This window comes from Lissotriton vulgaris, chromosome 10 (assembly GCF_964263255.1).
Source record: "Lissotriton vulgaris chromosome 10, aLisVul1.2, whole genome shotgun sequence".
Lineage (NCBI taxonomy): Eukaryota > Metazoa > Chordata > Amphibia > Caudata > Salamandridae > Lissotriton > Lissotriton vulgaris.
In genome coordinates this window covers 599,360,554-599,380,948 of record NC_141698.1, presented here as the reverse complement: position 1 = coordinate 599,380,948, position 20,395 = coordinate 599,360,554, and the positions used below count along the sequence as shown (strand labels likewise).

The 20,395-nt window shown below is 47.5% G+C and overlaps 1 protein-coding gene across 1 annotated transcript in view; it reads left to right on the top strand.

The window, feature by feature from the left end:
- Positions 1-20,395, top strand: part of LOC147688566 (BOS complex subunit NOMO1-like) — a 301,458-nt gene that overhangs the window by 267,555 nt on the left and 13,508 nt on the right. Inside the window, exons 28-29 of the mRNA XM_086941434.1 lie at positions 10,718-10,819; positions 15,154-15,273. Coding sequence (XP_086797560.1) covers positions 10,718-10,819; positions 15,154-15,273 — 222 coding nt within the window. The remainder of the gene's footprint in view (positions 1-10,717; positions 10,820-15,153; positions 15,274-20,395) is intronic.

The window sequence follows — 20,395 nt, the reverse complement described above, 5'->3', positions numbered from 1 at the left end:
GGCGGTCTCGGTGCTGTGATTGGCTCGGAAGCCGGACTGTGAGGGGTCGAGGGATCCGTTCGTCTCGAGGAAGGCGGCCATCTGCTTGTTGACGGTCTTCTCGATGACTTTGGCTGGAAACGGGAGGAGCGAGATGGGGCTGTAGTTCTTGAGTTCGGTGGGGTCCGCTGTTGGTTTCTTGAGTAGAGCGCTGAGTTCGGCGTGTTTCCAGCTCTCAGGGAAGGTGGCGGTGTCGAAGGATGTGTTGATGATGTTCCGCAGGTGGGGTGCGATGACAGCGTCGGCCTTGTTGAAGACGTGGTGAGGGCAGGGGTCGGTCGGTGATCCGGAGTGGATGGAGTTCATCGTGCGGATGGTGTCATCGGTGCTGATCGGGGTCCAGGCGTGGAGGCTGGTGGTGGGGGGTGGTTGTTCGGTCGTGGTGTGCGTTGGTTGGTTGTGGAAGCTGTTGTGTATGTCCGCGATCTTGTTGTGGAAGTATGAAGCGAGGGAGTTGCAGAGGTCTTGCGATGGGGTGATGTCGTTGTTTCCTGCGCTGGGGTTGGAAAGCTCTTTAACGATGTTGAAGAGTTCCTTGCAGTTGTGTGCGTTGTTGTCCAGCCGGTCCTTGAATGCTGTTTTCTTGGCGGCGCGGATCAGCTGGTGGTGCTTCCGGGTGGCAAGCTTGAAGGAGGTCTTGTTGTCCGGTGTAGGTTCCCTTCTCCAGGCTTTCTCGAGGGCTCAGCAGTTCTTCTTGGAGCTCTTGAGTTCGTCGGTGAACCACGGGGCTTTCTTGCTGCCGGGTCTGCTGGGCGGGGTCCTCAGCGGGGCGAGCTCGTCCGCGCAGATGCTGATCCACTTCGTGAGGTTGTCGGCGGCCTGGCTGGGGTTCGCTGAGCTGGCAGGAGGGTGCTGGCTCAGGGAGGTGGCGAGCTGGTCTGCTGTGATCTTGTTCCAGCTTCTGCGGGCGGCCTGTTGCTGGTGGTGGTGGGTCGTCGTTCTCTTGAAGGTGAAGTGGACGCAGCTGTGGTCCGTCCATTGAAGCTCTGTGGCGTGGCTGAAGTCGATGTCTGTGCTGGAAGAGAAGACTGCGTCGAGTGTGTGTCCGGCGAGGTGGGTGGGGGTGGACACCAGCTGCTTGAGTCCAAGATTGGCGAGGTTGTCGAGCAGGGTGCTGGTGTTGCGGTCGTTGTTGTTCTCCAGATGGAAGTTGAGGTCCCCCAGGAGGATGTAGTCAGCGGAGGGGAGGGCATGCGGGCTGACTAAGTCGGCGATGTCCTCGCTGAATTGAGTGCGTGGTCCAGGGGGTCGGTAGATCAGGGTGCCTCTGAGGGTGGTGTTCGGGTTGGTGTGGATCTGGAAATGCAGGTGTTCGCCGCTGGTCAGGGTGTTGTCGGTGCTGGTTGTGAGACGGATGGTGTTCCTGTGGATGATGGCGATGCCTCCTCCCATCTGGTTGGCGTTGCGGTCCCTCCGAACGATCTTGTAGCCCTCTGGGATAGCGATGGCGATGTCGGGAGCTGAAGAGGCGTTCATCCAGGTCTCCGTGAGGAAGGCAACGTCAGGGGCTGTGGCGTCTAGAAGGTTCCAGAGTTCGATGGCGTGTCTGTGGACGGAGCGGGTGTTGAGCAGGATGCACTTGAGGTGGGTGCTGCTGGTGTTCGACTTGGCAGGTGCTGGTGCGAGGCAGGCCCGGATGCAGGTGAATTTGCAGGCGTGGCAGCTGAAGGGTCCGTGGGTGCGTCGTGGTGTGGCTTGGTGGCATTCAGGGAGTCGGCCGGTGTTGAGTGCGATGAGGGTGGCGGCGGAGTACGTCAGGCAGGTCGATCGGGGTCTTCGGGGGCCAGGGGTCCTGGCGCTGGTCGCGGACGGGCGCAGACGGGCTTACCTTTGGCGCGCCTTCGGCGCACAATCAGCGCGCCCGCTGCGCGTTCGCACGGTCGCCATATAAGGCGAAGTGCGCGGGTGGGCGGAGCAGCTGGGAGGCAGGAGCGGGGAGGGAACAGAAGGAGAAAGGGGCGGGGTCAGCGGTGTGGCGGGAAGCGGGGGGCGGCGAGGGAGGCGGGAAACAGGACGGGGAACGGGCAGAGACTGCGAAGAAACGGCACAGATGGTAAACAGAGCACGCTTAACACGGGAAAAGGACTATGAAATAAAAACAGGCACAAATGAGTGACAAGTACGCTTAACACTGGAAAAAGATTATGGAATAAAAACAAGCACAAATGAATGACAAAGCACGCTTAACACGGGAAAGCAGCATATGTTGCTAATTGTCTCTGCTCTTTCATCAAACAGTCCCATTTCCTTGACCCCCATCAGGCGGGCTTTCGACCTTCTCACTCAACTGAGACAGTTATCCTTACTGTACTAGACGGGCACCACTCAGGCTCTGGTGCTTCTCGACCTCTCGGCTGCCTTCGACGCGGTCGACCATGAACTTCTGGTGGACTGAGTCAGGGGGGGCACACTGTCTGGCCCTTAAGTGGCTCACGTCTTTTTTAGATAACCGCTCTCAATCCATAAGTCTTTCCCAAGTCACTGCCTCTAAAGTCAAATTGACATGTGGTGTGCCGAAGGGATCTTCCCTGTCTCTGCATCTTTTCAATCTGTCCTTATTTCCATTAATTCAATCCTTAGGTGAAAGGAAGGTATGCACTTTCAACCATGCTGATGATCTACAATTGATCTTTATCATCGATAAGTCTGTGGCCTCCATCACTAATTTTCAAACAACCATTTGACATATAAGTAGCTGGATTAACAGTAAACACCTAAAATTAAATCAAGAGAAAACTGAACTGTTCTTAATTTGGGGGCCCTAAACCCTTGGAAATCGAACGTTTGCCCTAATGAGTTGGGAAACCCACCCCTACCCTCAAAATCTACCAAAAGCCTTGGCATGACAATTGACTGTGATCTGTCCATGAAATCCCAGATTGGGACGGTAGTCTCTAATTGTTTCTTTCAACTCCGGAAAATTAGCAGACTTCTCACTCCTGAAGTCCTCACTCAGGCTGTCTTAACCTTAGTCATCTCTCATATTGACTACACCAACTCACTTTATTTTGGCCTACTGCATATCTATCAAAAAGACTGCAACTGGTGAAAAACCAGGCCGCAAGATCAATCAATCGTCATCTGAGATGGCATCATGTTACCCCCTAATGAAGAAGTTACATTGGCTCCATGTAGCAAAACGCAGTGCATTCAAGACGGTATGCCTCATCTTTAGAGCTCTCCATGGCAATTGCCCAGAATTCGTATCTACTCTAGTTCAGAGATATGCTCCCACTCTAGATCTTAGGTCTTCCCACCTAACCTCTTGGTTACTCCCTCCTTGAAATGCAAGAAATTAGGGAGACTACGATTTGCTGTCCTGGCCCCTCAATTTTGGATCTCTTCCTATGTATGTCAGATCCACGACATCTTATTCTCAATTTAGGAAACTACTAAAAACTTGGTTATTCCACCAGGCCTATGAATTAATCACTTAGCGGCAGGACCCCCTAGACCTTAGCACCAAGGAACCGTGTGGTGTACGTACGCTATATAAGTATTTTCTAACCTAACCTAGATAGATAGCTGCTTTTGAGAGTTTCTTGCTTGGGTGTACATGCATCTATGGAAAGTAAAAGCACGCAGGCCCGATCTATAAAGAAAGAAGTTCTTCTACCAGGGGCCTTAATACTTTCCTTGTTTGAGCCATGGCTCACCTTTTAAAAGGCATGCCCTGTGCAAACAAGTAAAGTGTACTGTATTAGAATGAATGCGCTGCCCCCAGGGCACCCGTGAATAGCTGTTTTAAAGCTGCTCCTCGTTTTACTGTGCAGGCAGCAACCCACCTGCACTTTTAAGGGGGATTAAAGATCCCCATTTAGGTGAGTGCAGTGAGGGCTGCCTTTAGGGGGCTCACTGAAAATGCATCAACTTATCTGATAGAGAATTTTCCCTAGTCACCAGACTGGATCTAGAAAAATTTTGCAGCAGTAGTTCTGCGCATCGGTAGAGTGTGTTGATTGACTCCGTAGCAATGTCTAGCACAGGATTTGACCCTAACATAGTCCATATATGCGCCCTCCTGATGCGCTAACATCAGTTTCTTCTTTTCCGTGCTTCAACGTGGATCCGATGAGCTGTGCCTCAGGCCTTTTCTTTTTTACCTACCTTGCCGTTTTCATTGAACGTAACAGTGTGCTTTTAAACAACTTCCCATGTCCTCAGGGTTCAAGCCTTGTGAGTCCTCTGGACAACAAATGTCTGCCGCCACTGCCCTTCACCCTGTTTGTATGTGGTACCTGGGGGAGCCTCATGTCTCTAAGGAGTGTGACTCGTCGCCAACTTCGTCCGAAGGCGATGAGGGAACATCGAATGAAGCTCCTAGTGGCGGGGATGTCGCAATGTTCCAAGACTTCCTGTCAACCTCAGTCCCCTTTGTACTCCACGTGCCTCCTGCAGGCCCAATCTAGTAGCCATTCCCGTGGATGTCACTATCCATCAACGTCCCGTGATAAGTCTCGACGCAGGCGGTCAAAGTCATGGCACCCTCTGACTTTGCTACATAAAGCCTGTTCCCAATCTTCGGTTGAAAAGTCAATGCACAAGTCCACCCCGTGCCTCCAAACCTACCCTAGAGCTGGGGTGACTGACCCAGATAAGAGAATATTACAGTTCTCTTCATACTATCTTTGTGTCTTTACCTTCCCCTGGAGCACCCTCAGGGCTCAAGAAGGTGCACAAATATGTGACTGTGCCCATGCTGGCGATTTTGCCCTCCGCTTAAGTTTGGCCTTCGGATTCCAAATCTGTTTTGACGCCGGTGCACAGCCCCTTGGGGTTACTACCTTCGGCGCCTTGGTCCAGTCAACCAACTCAGACGATGGCGCAGATGGGCGCCCCACCACTTCACCTCTCCGACGATGAGCCATCACCTGTTTGCCACTGGATGGTGTCTGATGCAATGCCGGTGGAGCCACCCGTCTCAGACACCTTTCCTCAGCTCTCTATAGCCCCCCTCCTGTTTTTCCTTCTGACAAACATGATTATGGAGTTGATGGAGAAAGTTCGGAGGTTCACCACCCCATATCTCTGACACCGCCCAACCTCCTATAGAGATAAGCTGGTTAATTGAGTTGGGTAAAGCTATTGGCTTGGAGTCTTCCCCAACCTCGGGCCTCCTTCCTGTACCCTCCTAGTGTGACTACAGAGGCGAGCTCCTGTCTAACTGATATACTACATAACAAGTTTCTGTCGTTTTGGATATGACATTTCCTTCTGTGGAAAGTACGACTGATCCCTTACTTGGCATCTTCCATCAAGGCCAAACAGGGGTAGAGCCGATGCTTCCTTGTAATGAGGCTCTATTTGACATTCTGTTGGAGACTTGGGCTATACCTGATACATGGACCTCTGTGGATAGCTCTATTTCTCACAGACACCATCCGGTCCCTGGAGATCCAGCATGTTTCCTCAGACATCCTCCTCATCATAGTTTTGTGGTACTGGCTTTTTTGGCTGCCCAAAATATTGGCTCTTTTCCTACTGTCCCTCCAGCCAGAGAGACCAGAAGACTAGACACTTGTGACAGGCATAGTTTCTCCTCCACCAGTTCCACACTGTGATCCCTTAATACTTCTTGTGCCCTCAGACGCTTCTCCCATACATTGTGGGATTCATACTAATTGGCATGCCTCCTGCCCTCCCTTCCGTATCAGACCCATAATGATCTTGTTCCATTAATACGGGCTGGGCAACAAACAGCTAAACTAATCATTCGCTGCGGTATGGATGCCACTGACTCTGTAGGTCAGGCTATGGCCTCTTCAGTGTCACTACGTCGGCATGCTGGGTTGTGCACCACTGGGTTTTTGAAGGCTGTTCAAACACCTTGAATGACATGCTTTTTGATTGTGCCCGTTTAATGGTGCCCATGCCGACTCCGCTTTACAGCGGTTTTGCGACAGTCTGGCGGAGAGGCTTCTTAGTGCTGTTTACACTGTGTGTCAGCCCAGCAGACTTTCTTCTCGAGCTCCTCTTAGACTTGGTCTGTACAGGGGATGCTTCTCTCATCCAGTTCCATTAGCTGTATGCAGCACACCTTCCGCTTCTTATGGCGTTACTTAGTATTTTTTGACACCCTGTTTTTCTTGCAGCGTTTTAAAACATGAGGTGTAGTCCTCTTCCTGCAGGATCTGCTGCCTCTATCAGTGCGTTCTTCCACTGCTTCCCCGGACCACTGTCAATATCAATATTCCGGGAGGGATGGATTTTTTACTGCTCATTTGTAGAGGGGTGCTTATTTGTTAAAGAAACCCACAAAAAAGAGGGCGGTAGGTACATTCTATGAATACTGTTCCTAAAACGATCTGCATTTGAAGTCTTCATATTTATAGATGGGATAACGTTTTTTTCTTCTTCCCTCTTTTTGCTGGTCCTTTTGGGTTGTGGCAGTTGCTCCACCTCATCCTATAAGTCCATCATTTAACCCGTTGGCTGCGTCGAACGTTCAGCTCCAGTGCTGAACGTTGGAAAAACGAGTGGGGCAGCTTCGGCCAACGGACGTGCGCAGCACTACCAAGGTAGTGCACACGACGACCGTTGGCCGACGGCAGAAGCCAACAGGTTAAGGGCCTGCTCTCTTGTACCCTTTGTTCTCTTTTGAATACTTCACCCATACAGGGCGATGAATGTCTTTCTATTTTGAGGACCTACCTGGTCCTTTTCTTGCCACTTACTCCTTTAAAGGCAACAATAACCTGCAATCTTGGAACTTCTTCCTTCTACTCAGTGCGAGTCTTTATATATCTGTGAAGGGAAAAAGATTTGTGACTCCGTGCGGTTCACTTGTAGGTTCCAAGGCGGGCACTTTGGTTAGAGAACAATGCGACTATAACCAATGCCCCCCACGGTTTCCATGGGGCGAGACTGAATTCAGTTTCTTAAATCTTTTTCCCTTCAGAGAACGCTGAAAGGTTGCCTCACCGTAAGTACACAGTCTGGCTTAATGCAGATCCAGGGACAGGTGCGCCTTAGTGTGTGCACACCTCCCGGTTCCTTTTTGGAAAAAGTTTATGCACCGGGCATAGTGCTGAGTATTTAGTTGTGCAGCAGCTGTAACTCAGATTACTCTAGAATCATGAATCTTATACTTCAATTTTTGGAAAAATATATCATTTTTTTATTTTCATTTCATTTTTTTTTTTCATGGTTGATATCAAAATATAAAAAACACATACATACATAAAGTCAATGATCATTTGTTATAAAAAAGTACATATCAAATTTCTCCTATGCATGAATTACCACAAGAGTATAAATGAGGTATGGTCTGCCCACAAGGCACCAATGGCTAAAAGTTCAAACAAGTGGGTAATCACAGATGTTCATAATCTACATGAGTCATTTTAAATATCACTATCATTTTGTGAATAACACACAAGTAGTCTACATCCATAAAAAAAAAAACACTGGTTACAAATAATTATTGCCACCTCCCGGTTGAAACATTTGGTCCTGACGAAAACCTTGTATTATCACATATAGGTTTAAACATGTTGACCAGTAATTTTTTCACTTCTCACTGATACTTTTGGTCAATCTAGCCATTTTAAGTATCACACTTGGTTTTAATCATGTCTTAACTCCACATTAAAAACTTGGGGAGTACAATAAAGACATTTTTAATCCACTCACTTACACTTTTTTCACATTTTCCAAAAAAACCTGCTCCGCTGTAGTCGGGCGTCGAAGCACACCCGAGTGGCATTCGGTTACTCGAGTGGACCCCTATGATGAAGCATGTCACCAACTAGGTTGGTGAGTGAGGGGGTACTTTAAAAAGGAAAAACTTTTCCTTTCCTGTGTCTCTCTCTCCTCCTCCATTTCGTAGGGACATTGGGATACTTCAGCTTTTTGTTTTGATATACTGACCTTAGGTGCATGGGAGTTCGTTCCCAACCTTAATACCCTTACTCTCTTTTTGTTTAACAAAGAGACATAATCTAGGCATAGATTCCTTGCTGACCATCTCATCCTCTCTGCTCTGTGAACTGATGTATACTTTCCTTCAATGTCCTGCTTAATATAACTGGATAGTCCTCCTGACTAATATTGGGATCCTCTCCCCGGAGAGATGCCTGCATTGGCAGAGAGAGAGTGAGTGAAATATGCGTATCTTCATTAGAACACTGTATCCGTAGTCCGTTTATGTAAATGGCTCCTCGTTTTTAACGTGGAATGCAGTCATCGAAAAAACTAACGCCGGTGCATCAGGAAGGGGCATATATGGACTCAGTCGACGTCACATCAAGTGATTGATGTTTCTATGGAGTCGCTAGACGCCCTCTACTGACACGCAAAGGTACTGCTGGAAAAGATTTCCATATCCAGTCTGGTGCCTGATGAGAATTCAAAGGTAAGGAATCTGTGGCTAGATCCTGTCTCTACCAGATAAGGCGTTACCAAGGTTAGTAACTTATTCTTTGTGGTACACTTTCAGTGCACCTCTTAAATGCATGTTTTCTCTGCGCCCATGTCGGTAATTCAGCACGGGCGCAGAAGCAAAATGTGTCCCTCATTTGCATAAGACCACGCCCTCATGCAAATGAGGGAACACCCTCTCATGATAGTGCTTGCGCACTATGTGCACCAGCTCTATCTATATTAAAGAAGGGAACACAGAAGTGTCTGTGGCCCCTTCTGTAATCCCATTTTTCCCTGGGGGAACTCCAAGCAGGAGCACATGCCCGTTATGCCACCAAGGCACAATGTATAATTAGGGCCCTGTTGTCTTTAGCATGGTTGGCTCTTTAAGAAGCTTGAAATTTGTGAAGACAAAAGGTGGTCTCATGTCCACAGTTTTGTCACGCTTCTCCAGTCAGGAGTTATTGGGCTGTATGTCGTCAGGCTTCCTAAAGAAACTTTTGAAATGAGTCACCAAAGAGCAGAGATTTCAGTCCAATTAGGCAAACCCTAGTGAGATGAAGCAGCTCCAGCCTGTCTGTCAGACTGCTATAATGCCCAAGTTCGAGGCATGTGGGCTGCTGAATTCATATCTGTGCATAGATCGCCGCCTAGTGTTGGGTCCGGATGATTGCACATTGTTGTCCTAGAAGAGTCTTCGAAGTATCACGAGATAGGTGGCTCCTTCCCTGGACTACAGTGCGCATGCAGAAGTTGGGCAATTCCTTTTTAAGGTAAAATTAGGCAGCTTCCCTCAAAGAGATGTGGATGGGGCAGAAAGCCAAAAAAGAAGTGTGCCTCCTTTGTAGAGAGGCCAATACAGTACCTTTCTCATATCCTCTTCGTATACCCGATACTGTACCTAATATTGTAGTTGCCATTCCAAATTTATATACGGCCCATGTTTTACAATGGAGCATAAGAACAGCACAGGCGTCAAGATCTCTCATTGAATTTTTGCTATCGTTTTTTGAGAATTGTTTCCACGTTTTTAGCTGTTTAATAGGTTTTTTGTTATGGTCTTGCAAAATGTGACATTATTTGTGATTTGCTATCAATTACTAAGATTTGAGGAATATTTTTAAGTGTTGTGATGAATAGTTTTTAATTATACAGACTCATCTTATTTGTAGCTTTTTTCTGTGTAGGGTCATAGTGTATTTTTGTGTTGTGTATTTGTTTTAAGTAAATGATGTTTTATGAGGAGTATAATATGGTGTTTAAGAATGGTATTGTGTTTTAAGGTTTTATGGTCTAGTGGGGCATTTGGAAATCCATTAGCTGGTGACAACAGCACTAAAAATTGTTCTGAGGCAGACCAGCCACAGGGGGTCCACTGGGGTTGAAATTACCTTCACACCTACACCACATTGCACCCACCCCTCAGTTTAAGGGTCCATATATGCTAAACCGCCTGTTTAAATAAAGTTTTGAAGGTGATAGGGAGTTTCCAATGGGCCCCCTAGTTACCACTAGAAACTGGATTCCCTTTTAGGATCTTATTGATACTTTACCCTGCTTTATATTCTGGAATGAAAGGCACACGGACGTGGTTCAGATTGTTCTGGGATGATGGTGAGCAGCATCAAACTAAACCTACGAACTAGAGTGAAGGCAAAATCTTTGTTTGCATATTTCGCTGTACTACTTTGTTTTTATGTAGAAAAAAGAACTATTCTGTCGTGAAGATGAAGCAAGGACTGGACATTTGATCAATTGTGTTGTATTTATGTTTTACAACTACCAGAGTTTTTATTGATACATTGATCTCGCTAAGCAGGCAAGGCTCATCACAAGGATTACACAATACTTCGTAGTGTCTGTGAATTTGAGAATTGGTCTGAGCAGGAAGAAAGAAATCCAAGTTAAATCACTCCTTGTTGAGGCGTTAACACAATCCTTAACATGGTGGTTCAGGCCTTGAATATTGTGGGTGTGTTTGAGAGGTACTCCACAACTAATTCAAACTATCGACTTTGATAAGTTAAATGCTCTTTTGTGCCAGAAATGTCCTAATACAGGGTTTCCTATACTAACTTCAAATGCATGCAAGCGAAAATCTCACAATCCTAGAGTATTTTGGGTGTGGTAGGATCTTGGACAATTATAAGATGCTTTTCCTGTGCATAAATTAAGATTCCAATGTGTAGTTATTTACATACATTTGGTTACACAATGAACTTGTTTTCAGTAAGTGACACTCAAATTGCCTTCTCCAGCATTGAATTTCTGTACCTAGGACCTTTAATTGTCATTTATGTTAATTTTTCATGCTTAGGTGAAGCTCTACAAAAGTGAAAATCTGGACAATCCAATCCAAACGGTTTCTTTGGGACAGTCCCTTTTTTTCCATTTCCCACCACTTCTCAGAGATGGAGAGGTATGTTGACTTTGGAATGATGCTTCTTCCACAACGGAATTGAACTAAAATATTGAGATATGTTCATTGTTTGTGAGGGTTCAAACTTTGTCTGTGATTCCTTGGTCCAGTAAGGTGGACCTCAAGAATGTATGTGAGGTACAGAGAGTTTCTTTAAAAGCTGTATGTAAGGGGAAGTGGGATCGTAAGTTGGAAAGAAATAACTCGATTCCTAAATACATTTTTGAATAAGTGCATAACTGAGTCCGGGAGTCTGAATGTGATGAAGCATTGTGAAAAAAGATAATAAAATGAGAATTAAGTAAAAGCTTAGAATGTAGTCGTAGTAATGTTTTGGGTATGTAGCAGGAAAAAGCGTACAGTATGTTAGCATTCATCTGATAGGAGGAGGTGGTTGCAGCTGGCTTGGATGTTTTTGAGAGGAAGGTTTTTATATGAAATCTATTGCTGAAAACAATAAGAGTTTAATACTTTGTAACCTATTTTGTAAAACTCTTCATATTGCCCAGCATTCATGGAGTGGTGAAAGGTGATTCTAATGGCACCTGCAAACCACACAAGAGTCTCCTTGGAAATGGATTTTACTAAATGTTGTGGATTGTACTTGATGAAAAGAAAATATGGGATCCAACATCAGTCCCCACAGTGCTATGTTCAGTTTGGTTAAAGGCCCAGTTTTGACAAACTCTTGCCAAATGATGCAGGGACTTTGAGCCCTACGAGTTTTACTAATATTGATGTTCGACCTGATTAATGCTTGTAACCTCAGAGTGACATGAAGTGGTTATTGCACTATGATGAACTTCTCTCCAACCTTGCCGGTAGAGTTGCTATTGGCTGGATGTTACTTTAGGAGTGTGAGAAACTGTACTGCCTGTTTAACTTGTGGGTAGTTAGTAATTGTTTCAGTGATGCTTGAGGCAGATGAAATAACACATGTTCATGCAACATGTATGTGGGATTTCTATAGTTAAACCTAACAAAAAGGCATCCGAGTGATGTTCAATGCCCATAAAGTCAACAAGTGAGGTATCTAGCTTGTGGACTGTCAAGGCATTGTGATGCAGTATTCTCCAAAGAGGCGTGTCCTCAACAGTTTAAATTGGAGCAGCGTTTGGACATTCCAAATGGATACAGGAATGTTGTTCATGATCCCGGGTGCATAGAGGGAAAAGGCTTGCTGCCTTGTATTTTTATTTCTTTTTTTACACTTCTTAATCTACAGTCTGCTGTGTCCTGGCTGTGGGTTTGCCTAGAACCATCAGAGATGGTGAACTTGTAGGGATTCTGGTTGGGATGGCTTTGTAATTGATGCAGGTTATAATATGTTGATTTGTATAGAGCACCTGAGAGGGTATCCAGGCGCGTGGGCATGTGTGTGGTCCCCAAGGTGCTTATACAAAGAACCAGGTTTTCAGCTTCTTGCAGAACTCAAAAAGTAAGGCGGAGGCTTCGATGTGTTGAGGGAGGTCATTCCAATTCTTGGGTGCAATGTAGGAGAATGAGCGACATCCAGCTTTGCTTTTGCAGGTGCGTGGAATGCATCCGAGTGAAAGTGAGTGAACGGAGGTGCCTGGTGAGTTGGTGAAAGTGTGTGTGCCTGTTCAAGTATTCAGGTCCTGTGTTGTGTAGGGCTTTGTATGTGTGCATAAAAATTTGTATTGGCTGCGCTTGTGAATGGGGAATCGGTGAAGCTACCTAAAGTGAGGTGTAATGAGGGTGCAGCGTGGAGAGGTTGAGCATTACTCTTGCAGCTGTGTTCTGGATGGTCTGAAGTCTTTATAAGAGTTGTTTGGAGATTCCGGCGTAGAAAGTGTTACTTTAGTCCAGGTAAGTGCTTCTGTGACAATCCGTCTAATGTTCTTAGGCCACCATGTGAAGAAATTTCACAGCATGCGTAGGTTGTGGAAGCAAGAGGGGATACTGCATTGACTTGAGCCGTCATGTTGAGCTTGTCATGTAGGATGATCCCTTGATTTCTTGCGTGGTCTGTGGGTGTGGGTGTTTGGCCTAGCTCCAAGGGCCACCAGGTGTGTTCCCATTGGGAAGTCTCGTGCCGAAGACCAGTACTTCCATCTTTTCAGAGTTGCGAATCAGGCATTTGGTTTGCATCAAGTCTGCCACCATGGTCATGCAGTTGGTAAAGTTGGTTTTAGTGGTGGTTATCTTGTCTGTCAGGGAGAGGTTGAGACGGATGTAATCATCTTAGTAGATGATGGTGATGTCTTGTGATTGGATGATGTTGGCGAAAAGGGTGTTGCTGAGGGATGATCCCTGTGGGACTCTGCATATAATTTCTTGGCTTCTGATGTGAAGGATGACCCTATGGGTTCTTTCTGTGAGGAAGGGAGATATCTATTTGAGAGCAGATCCTTCTATGCCTATCTCTTGAAGTCTTCTGATGAAGTTGTTATGATAGACCCTGTCGAAGGCCACAGAGAGGTCAAGTAGGATGAGGGCATCCTTAGTCCAGGATGATTTGAATGTCATTGTTGGCCTTAACAAGTGCTGTGTTTTGGTGATGTGGTTCTTTCTGAATCCTGATTGAGTGTTTATTAGAAGATGGTGATGTTTGAGGCCGGTTGTGAGTTGCTGGTTGATGACCTTCTCAATCACTTTGGCTGGATTGCGGAGCATGGAGATGGGTCGGAAATTGCTCAGTTGATTTGGGTCAGCTGCAATCTTCTTGAGGATGGCGTTCACTTAGATTTTATTCAGCAGTGAAAGTGGCATCTGTGATGGAGGTGTTGATGTGGGTCAGGGAGGTGCTAATTGGGGATGTTCCCAGGTTGTAGATAGGATGGGGGCATGGGTCCTGTGGAGGCCCCTGAGCGGATGGTCCTCATGATTGCTGCTGTGTCATTTCAGGTGAGGGTCCATTTGGTCAGGTGGCCCACTTGGGTGGTGGTGGGTAGGTTAGGGGTGGGTTCTCTGGGATTGGGTTGGTGTGTCTTGTTGATGTTTGTGATTGTGGTGTGAAAGACGTTGAATAGGTTGTCGCAGAGTTGTTGGGAGGCAGAGATTTTCCTGTCTGTTTCTGTGGGCGAGGTGAAATCCTTAATGATCGAAAAGATCCCCTGGCTGCTGTTGAAGTTTCCTCGATGCGATCCACTAATGCTTTCTTATTGGTATCTCTTATTTGCTCTGGATAGCGTCCATTGGTGGTGTCGTGGCTGGATCTCCATTTCCTTTCTAGCTGTTTTCAGTGTCTTTTGGAGTCTCTGATGTCTTCTTCGTACCAGTTGCCTGCTTGGTTGATTTACCATGCTTGTTGGGTTGTTGGGGTTGATTGAGTTCATGGAAGTCAGCGCAGTTCTTGATCCAGCTGTTGAGGTCCTTGTTGAGGTTGTCTGTGGGGCTAGGTTGATCTGTGCTGGAGAAGCTGATCCAATCTGCATCTGTGAGGTGGGGTGTTGACTTGAGTTGTGTTGATTTTGGAAGTGGATGATGGAGTGGTTGGTCTATGTGAGCGGTGTGGTGGAGCTGTATTTGATGCTGGCGCTTGAGGTGAAGATGGGGCCCATTGTTGACCTGCGGTGTGTGTTAGTTCTGAGGTGAGCTGAGTGAGTCTGAAGCTCCCCAGATTTCCAGGACTGCTGTGGAGCAGGGGTTGTTTCGGCCTCCTAGGTGAAAGTTGAAATAATTGAGGAGAATGTAGGCTCCAGAGTTGATCGTAAGCAGAGAGATGAAAGTCATTTTAAAGATGGTGTCGGCCGTCAAAGGGTGATAATGGAATTTGATCAAGATGGGGTCGATGTGATCATATTTCTTCAGACCCTCTTTCAGACATGCAAAGGTGTGTAGAATGCTCCTAATGGGTGCCAGTTTGGAGTCTGGGAGGCTATTGAGTAGGGTATTGGCACCATCCAAATGCAAGAGTATGAGTACTTGAACTGCAGTTATGAAGTCACTTTCTGGATCGAATGGTTTAATTTTCTTTAGAATGAAAAGAGCTGCTGCCAGGCTATCTTTGTTTTCTTTGTTTTCTGACAGTGTGTTCCTTGAGGGTGAGGTTGGTGTCCAGGGTGAATCCAAGTGACTTTGCATTCAATGAAAGATGGGATTTGAATCAATCAATGTTTGCTATTGAGCCAGGTTTGGACTGTTTCCTGTTTGTTGTTTTTGGTAATAAACAGCAATTCTGTCTTGGGTTGAGCTTCCGATAGTAGCTCAACATCGAGGGCTGGATGATGGGCAGGCAATGTCTGAGGAGTTGGATGTCTTAAGCAGAGAGGAATATACATTATAATCCTTGGTTTCCTCTTTAATGCTGTTCCCATCTCACATTATGTCTCTTAGCCCTGAATTAAACTGATTTCATTCTTTCCCTACAGAATTATATTGTGGTTCTGGACTCTTCTTTGTCAAAATTTCAGTATGAGTACACCTCGCCTCAGGTTTCCTTCAGTGCTGATGGATATCACAAGCACATCACTTTAAAATTCAATCCCACGGTAAGAGCAGGTTTACTCTCCTAGCATGTCTTTGTATGTTGCAATAGAAACGAATTCTGAAGTCAATATTGTCAGGATCCAAAACAGGTGCAAGGCTGTCTAGGGTTCAGCCAATAAGGCATTGAAAACCATTGAGTTAATCTCTTTAAATGCCCTGCAAGTTGCTACAATGGGTGTAAAAAGACGTTGAAACTCACAGCCCACCTTTGTAAGGTACTGAAGAGATTCAACAGAGCTTATAGTCTGGGTTAATAGTGCAAACCGCGGATGTAATAGTTAACCCTACATTATTTATGTGCAGATAAGAGCAAGGGAAGTTGTTTTATTGAAGCTGCCACCTAAATCCTTCTCCTTGTTCACCTTAGAGGCAACCTCATATTATCTCGAGTGTTTAATCAGGCCCAGATTACAATAAATTGTAGTTGGTGCTAAGCACTCTTAAGGGAGAAAAGTAGACAAATAAGCCATTTACCGAATCTAATGCAGTATGCATCATGTGCATTTGCCAGTGATCAGCTCTGCACACTTTAGAAGTGAAATAGCAGGTGCAAAAAAGAACCCAATTTGTTTACTAAAAGACATGAATAGCAGCGTTATTTTGCAGTTAAGATGCCTCAACTTCCTTGACTGAGACAGTTCTGTAGGCAAAAAACATTCTGTGTTTCAGAGATTAGAGGATTTGGAGTATTTTTAAGAGCCTTACCCTGTTGTAAACTTTCTCTGGACTCCAGGCAATGTTTAGGCAACCACAGAAGGATCTGACTTCAACTTCGAAAAATAAAAGACTGAATGCCCCCCCCTAAATCTTACTAGAGTAAGGAGAGTGGAAGAATCTATGTCAGCATCTCAGACTCCAGAGTATTTCTACAAAGAGAGTAACACGTACATGAAAGCATAGATAGAATCCATTCGTTTGAAATAAACTTTTAGACCGGTACCAACGTGGGCACTCAAAAAGGGGATATTTGGTTATCATATTTCAGAAGAATGCACCACTTTAATTTCACAACTCAGAAATGTTTGTGTATAAGTGAATATATTTGTGTGTGTTGCTACTTGATCATGTTTGGACATTCATCACGCACAAGGGAGGCATTTATAGTATGTTCGAGGCATGTGGGCTGCTGAATTCATATTTGTGCATAGATCGCCGCCTAGTGTTGGGTCCGGATGATTGCACATTGTTGTCCTGGAAGAGTCTTCGAAGTATCACGAGATAGGTGGCTCCTCCCCTGGACTACAGTGCGCATGGGCATCGACTCCATCCTCAGATTGTTTTTTTCCGCCATTGGGTTCGGATGTCTTTGAATTCCCTCTTGTCGGAATCGATAGAAAACTTTCTTAAGACCAAAAGGTCTTTAGTCTAATACGTCGGTATAGTCTTGCGTTCGGTCTTAGTTCTTCCAGCTCGATCCCGAGCCGGATTCCCTACACCCGCGTGCTTTCGACGCAGAAGGCCCAGTCGACGCTTCAGACCCTATCGACCATTCATCATGGACCGTAGTCCATTCAAGAGATGTCCCGTCTGCAACTCTAAGTATCCCCACATCGACGTCCACCCGGTGTGCAACAAGTGTCTGTCGCCGGACCATGATGAAGCCAAGTGTATGGCTTGTTCACGCTTCAGGTCCAAGAAGACGCTTAAGCTTCGACGAGATGCGCGCCAGGAGGCCCAGCATGCTGCACCGGCACCTGTGGACATCTTCGATGCAGGGGATGTCGAGGAAGAATCTATCCAGGACATTAGTGAGTCGAACCCCGCGTCGGACGTCGACTACGACTACGACGCGGATGCAGAGATGTTCGAGGCCGAAGAAGTCTCGACGAGGTAGGAGACGACGACGGGGCCCTCGGGGCCATGGAGGATAGCTCGGACGAAGAGCTTCCTCAAACTGACTCTGGCGCCGTGCCAATTCATAAGGCTCAGGTCGAGGGATCGCCTTCGGGCCTTACCCAAGATCTTACTATGGGTTCTACGGCCCCGCCTTCGGGCTAGGCCACGGACATTGCTGTCGAGCCGCACCCTGGCAAATCGAAACCGAAAGTGAAACCTACGGTCTTGACACAAGAAACTGCGCAGGTGCCGTCCTCGAAACCGAAAGTGCGCATCGCTTTGGTCGGCTCCAAGGCCTCGGAGCCCTCGGCGCCGAAGAAGTCGAAGGGTGCTGTCGAGCCGAAGGCTCAAGTCAAGGGCGTCGAGACGAAGTCTGCTGCGCCGAAGACTAAAGTCAAGGTGGTCGAGCCGAGCGCGTCGGCGCCGAAGACGGTCGGCACTGGGAAAGGCCTCGGCGACCCGAAGAAAGCTCTCGACGACCCGAAGAAACGACTGGATGACCCGAAGGTTCTAGTGACTCCGCGTCAACAGGACAGGGCCAAGAGCAGCACACCCGAGAGTCGACTCCAGGTGAGGCCTCGAAGGATTCCGTTGAACCGGCGCGCCCATCCGCCGAGTTCACCAAGAAGGTGACGGACTCCCTACAGCGCATCAGGGACAGGACCTTATCGGTCGGTCCGAAGGATCCTCCGCCTCCGAAACCGGTGGAGAAACCGCATAAGGCGTCCATGCCCATCCATTTTACGTTGCCGCCGAAGACGGCGCCGAAGGCTTTCGCTCCTAAGACGGTAGCCAGCGTTCCCGAGAAGGTTTCCTCGGCGCCAAAGTTGTCAACGGTGGTCCCCGGCACACAGCCTCGACGACCTTCAGTGGACTAGCGTCAGGAACACTTCATTGATGCCGAAACGGGCAGGCTTTCCCTCCACAAGCGGAAAATCGCCCCTGAACGCCCGATGGAGTCCTACAAGATCCCTCTCAAGAAAAAGAAGGACTTTGCTTTTACTCCCGTCTTGGTGGAACCACTCTCCCCACAGACTCATGATGTTTCGCCCACTTACTCTGATGTGGACGCTGGAGAGGGAGATGATGAGGACGAGTACAGTTATCCTGTCTATAGAGACCCTGAGGATACCAACGAACCCTGGGCCGCTGGTGCTGACCCAGGTGATCCTCAAGCGGGACAAGACCCTCAACTATTTTCTGCAAAAACGTCTCCTACAGAAGACTCTGCAGCTTTCAATGCCCTCATTGAACGGGCAGCTAACAATCACAACGTCCAGCTCCATGCTGACCCTGTTGATGTCGACTTCCTTTTTGATACCTTCTCAGTCTCAGAAAGAACTGTTAACACTCTGCCTATGCTGAAAGGTGTTTTAAAACATGCTGGCGAGATCTTTAAGGAACCTACCAGGGCAAGGGTGATAAACCCTAGGATTGAGAAGAAATACAAGTCAGCGCCTACTGATCCTACCTACATCAAAGGACAGTTGCCTCTGGACTCCCTTGTCGTCTCGAATGCCCGGAAGAGGGCTAATTCTCAGACTACGGGTGATGCTCCTCCCCCAGACAAAGAATCCAAGGTCTTTGAGGCATCGGTGAAGAGGGTAGCCGCACAGGCAGCCAACATCTGGCGCATTTCAAATACACAAGCGCTTCTGGCGAGGTATGACAGGGCACACTATGACACACTGGAGACCCTGTTGCAGCACCTGCCTGATGAATACAAGGAGGCGGCTGAGATGCTTATTCAGGAAGGGAAGCTGATCTCTAATGCTTCGATTAAGGGCGCTCTGAACGCGGCTGATACCGCGGCCAGGGCTGTCAACACTAGTGTTATGCTACGACGACATGCCTGGCTGAGAATCTCTGGATTTAAGCTGGAAATCCAAACCACCATCCTTAATCAAACAGTGAATCCAGATCACCTGTTTGGCCCGGAGGTTGACACCACCCTAGAAAAAAATGAAAAAGGACACGGAAACTGCTAAATCCATGGGTGCCTTACAGTCCCAGCAGTTTCGGGGTGGGTCTTTTCGTTGCTCAAGCACTAGAGGCGTTTCCAGAGGCCAGCTCTCCCAGTCCACGCAGTACTACAAGGGCAACACTCAGTCCACATACACCAACAAGAGTCGAGGTGGATATTGTGGTAACAGCGCCAAGGGCAGAGGTCGTGGAAACAACAACTCCAGATCCTCTGCCACCAACAAACAGTGACGCCTTGTCACTGCCCCCCGACCACACAACACCGGTCGGGGGGAGACTCCAGCAGTTCCTGCCAGTCTGGAAGTCCATCACCACAGACAGGTGGGTCAGAAAACTTGTACAATACGGTTATTGTCTGGAGTTAACATCCACTCCACCCAACATGCCCCCAAGACCCCGTCCTATGTCGGCCGAGCATTTGCACTTATTGCAGCAGGAAGTCACCGTCATGCTGCAAAAAGGAGCAATAGAGCTCGTGCCCGTGCAGGAAAGAGTCACAGGGGTCTACTCCCTGTACTTCTTGATACCAAAAAAGGACGGGTCCCTCAGGCCCATCCTGGACCTCAGGCCACTCAACCTCTACATCCTGTCGGAGCACTTCCATATGCTGACCCTGCAGCAAGTGCTCCCGTTGCTCAGTCAGGGGGATTTTCTCGCAACTTTAGACCTAAAGGATGCGTACTTTCACATTCCACTGCACCCTTCACACAGGAAGTACCTCCGGTTCACCATACAAAACCAGCACTACCAGTTCAAGGTTTTGCCTTTCGGTGTCACCACGGCAACCAGGAGGTTCACAAAGTGCCTGGTGACAGTGGCGGCGCACCTCAGGAGACAGAACATTCATGTCTACCCTTATCTGGACGACTGGCTCATCCAGGCAAAGTCAGCCCAGCAGTGTGCCGCCCACATGTCCCACACCATTCACCTTCTTCACGATCTGGGATTCTCACTGAATTACCCAAAATCCCACCTCCAACCCGCCCACATACGGCAGTATCTGGGTGCGACCATAAACACTCTGGCAGCCACAGCACAGCCAAATTCAGGGAGGGTCAGCAGCATTCAATCGCTGATACAGAAGTTCAGACCTCAACACTCACTTCCAGCAAGAGTGTTCATGCAGTTGATAGGCATGATGGCCTCCTGCATCTCCATAGACCTGCACGCGAGACTACATATGCACCCGCTTCAGGAGTGCTTAGCACGTCAGTGGACTCAGGCTCACGGGCAGTTGAAAGACCTAGTGTTGGTGAGCGGTCGGGCATACAACTCTCTGCATTGGTGGACTCCACGAAACCTTTG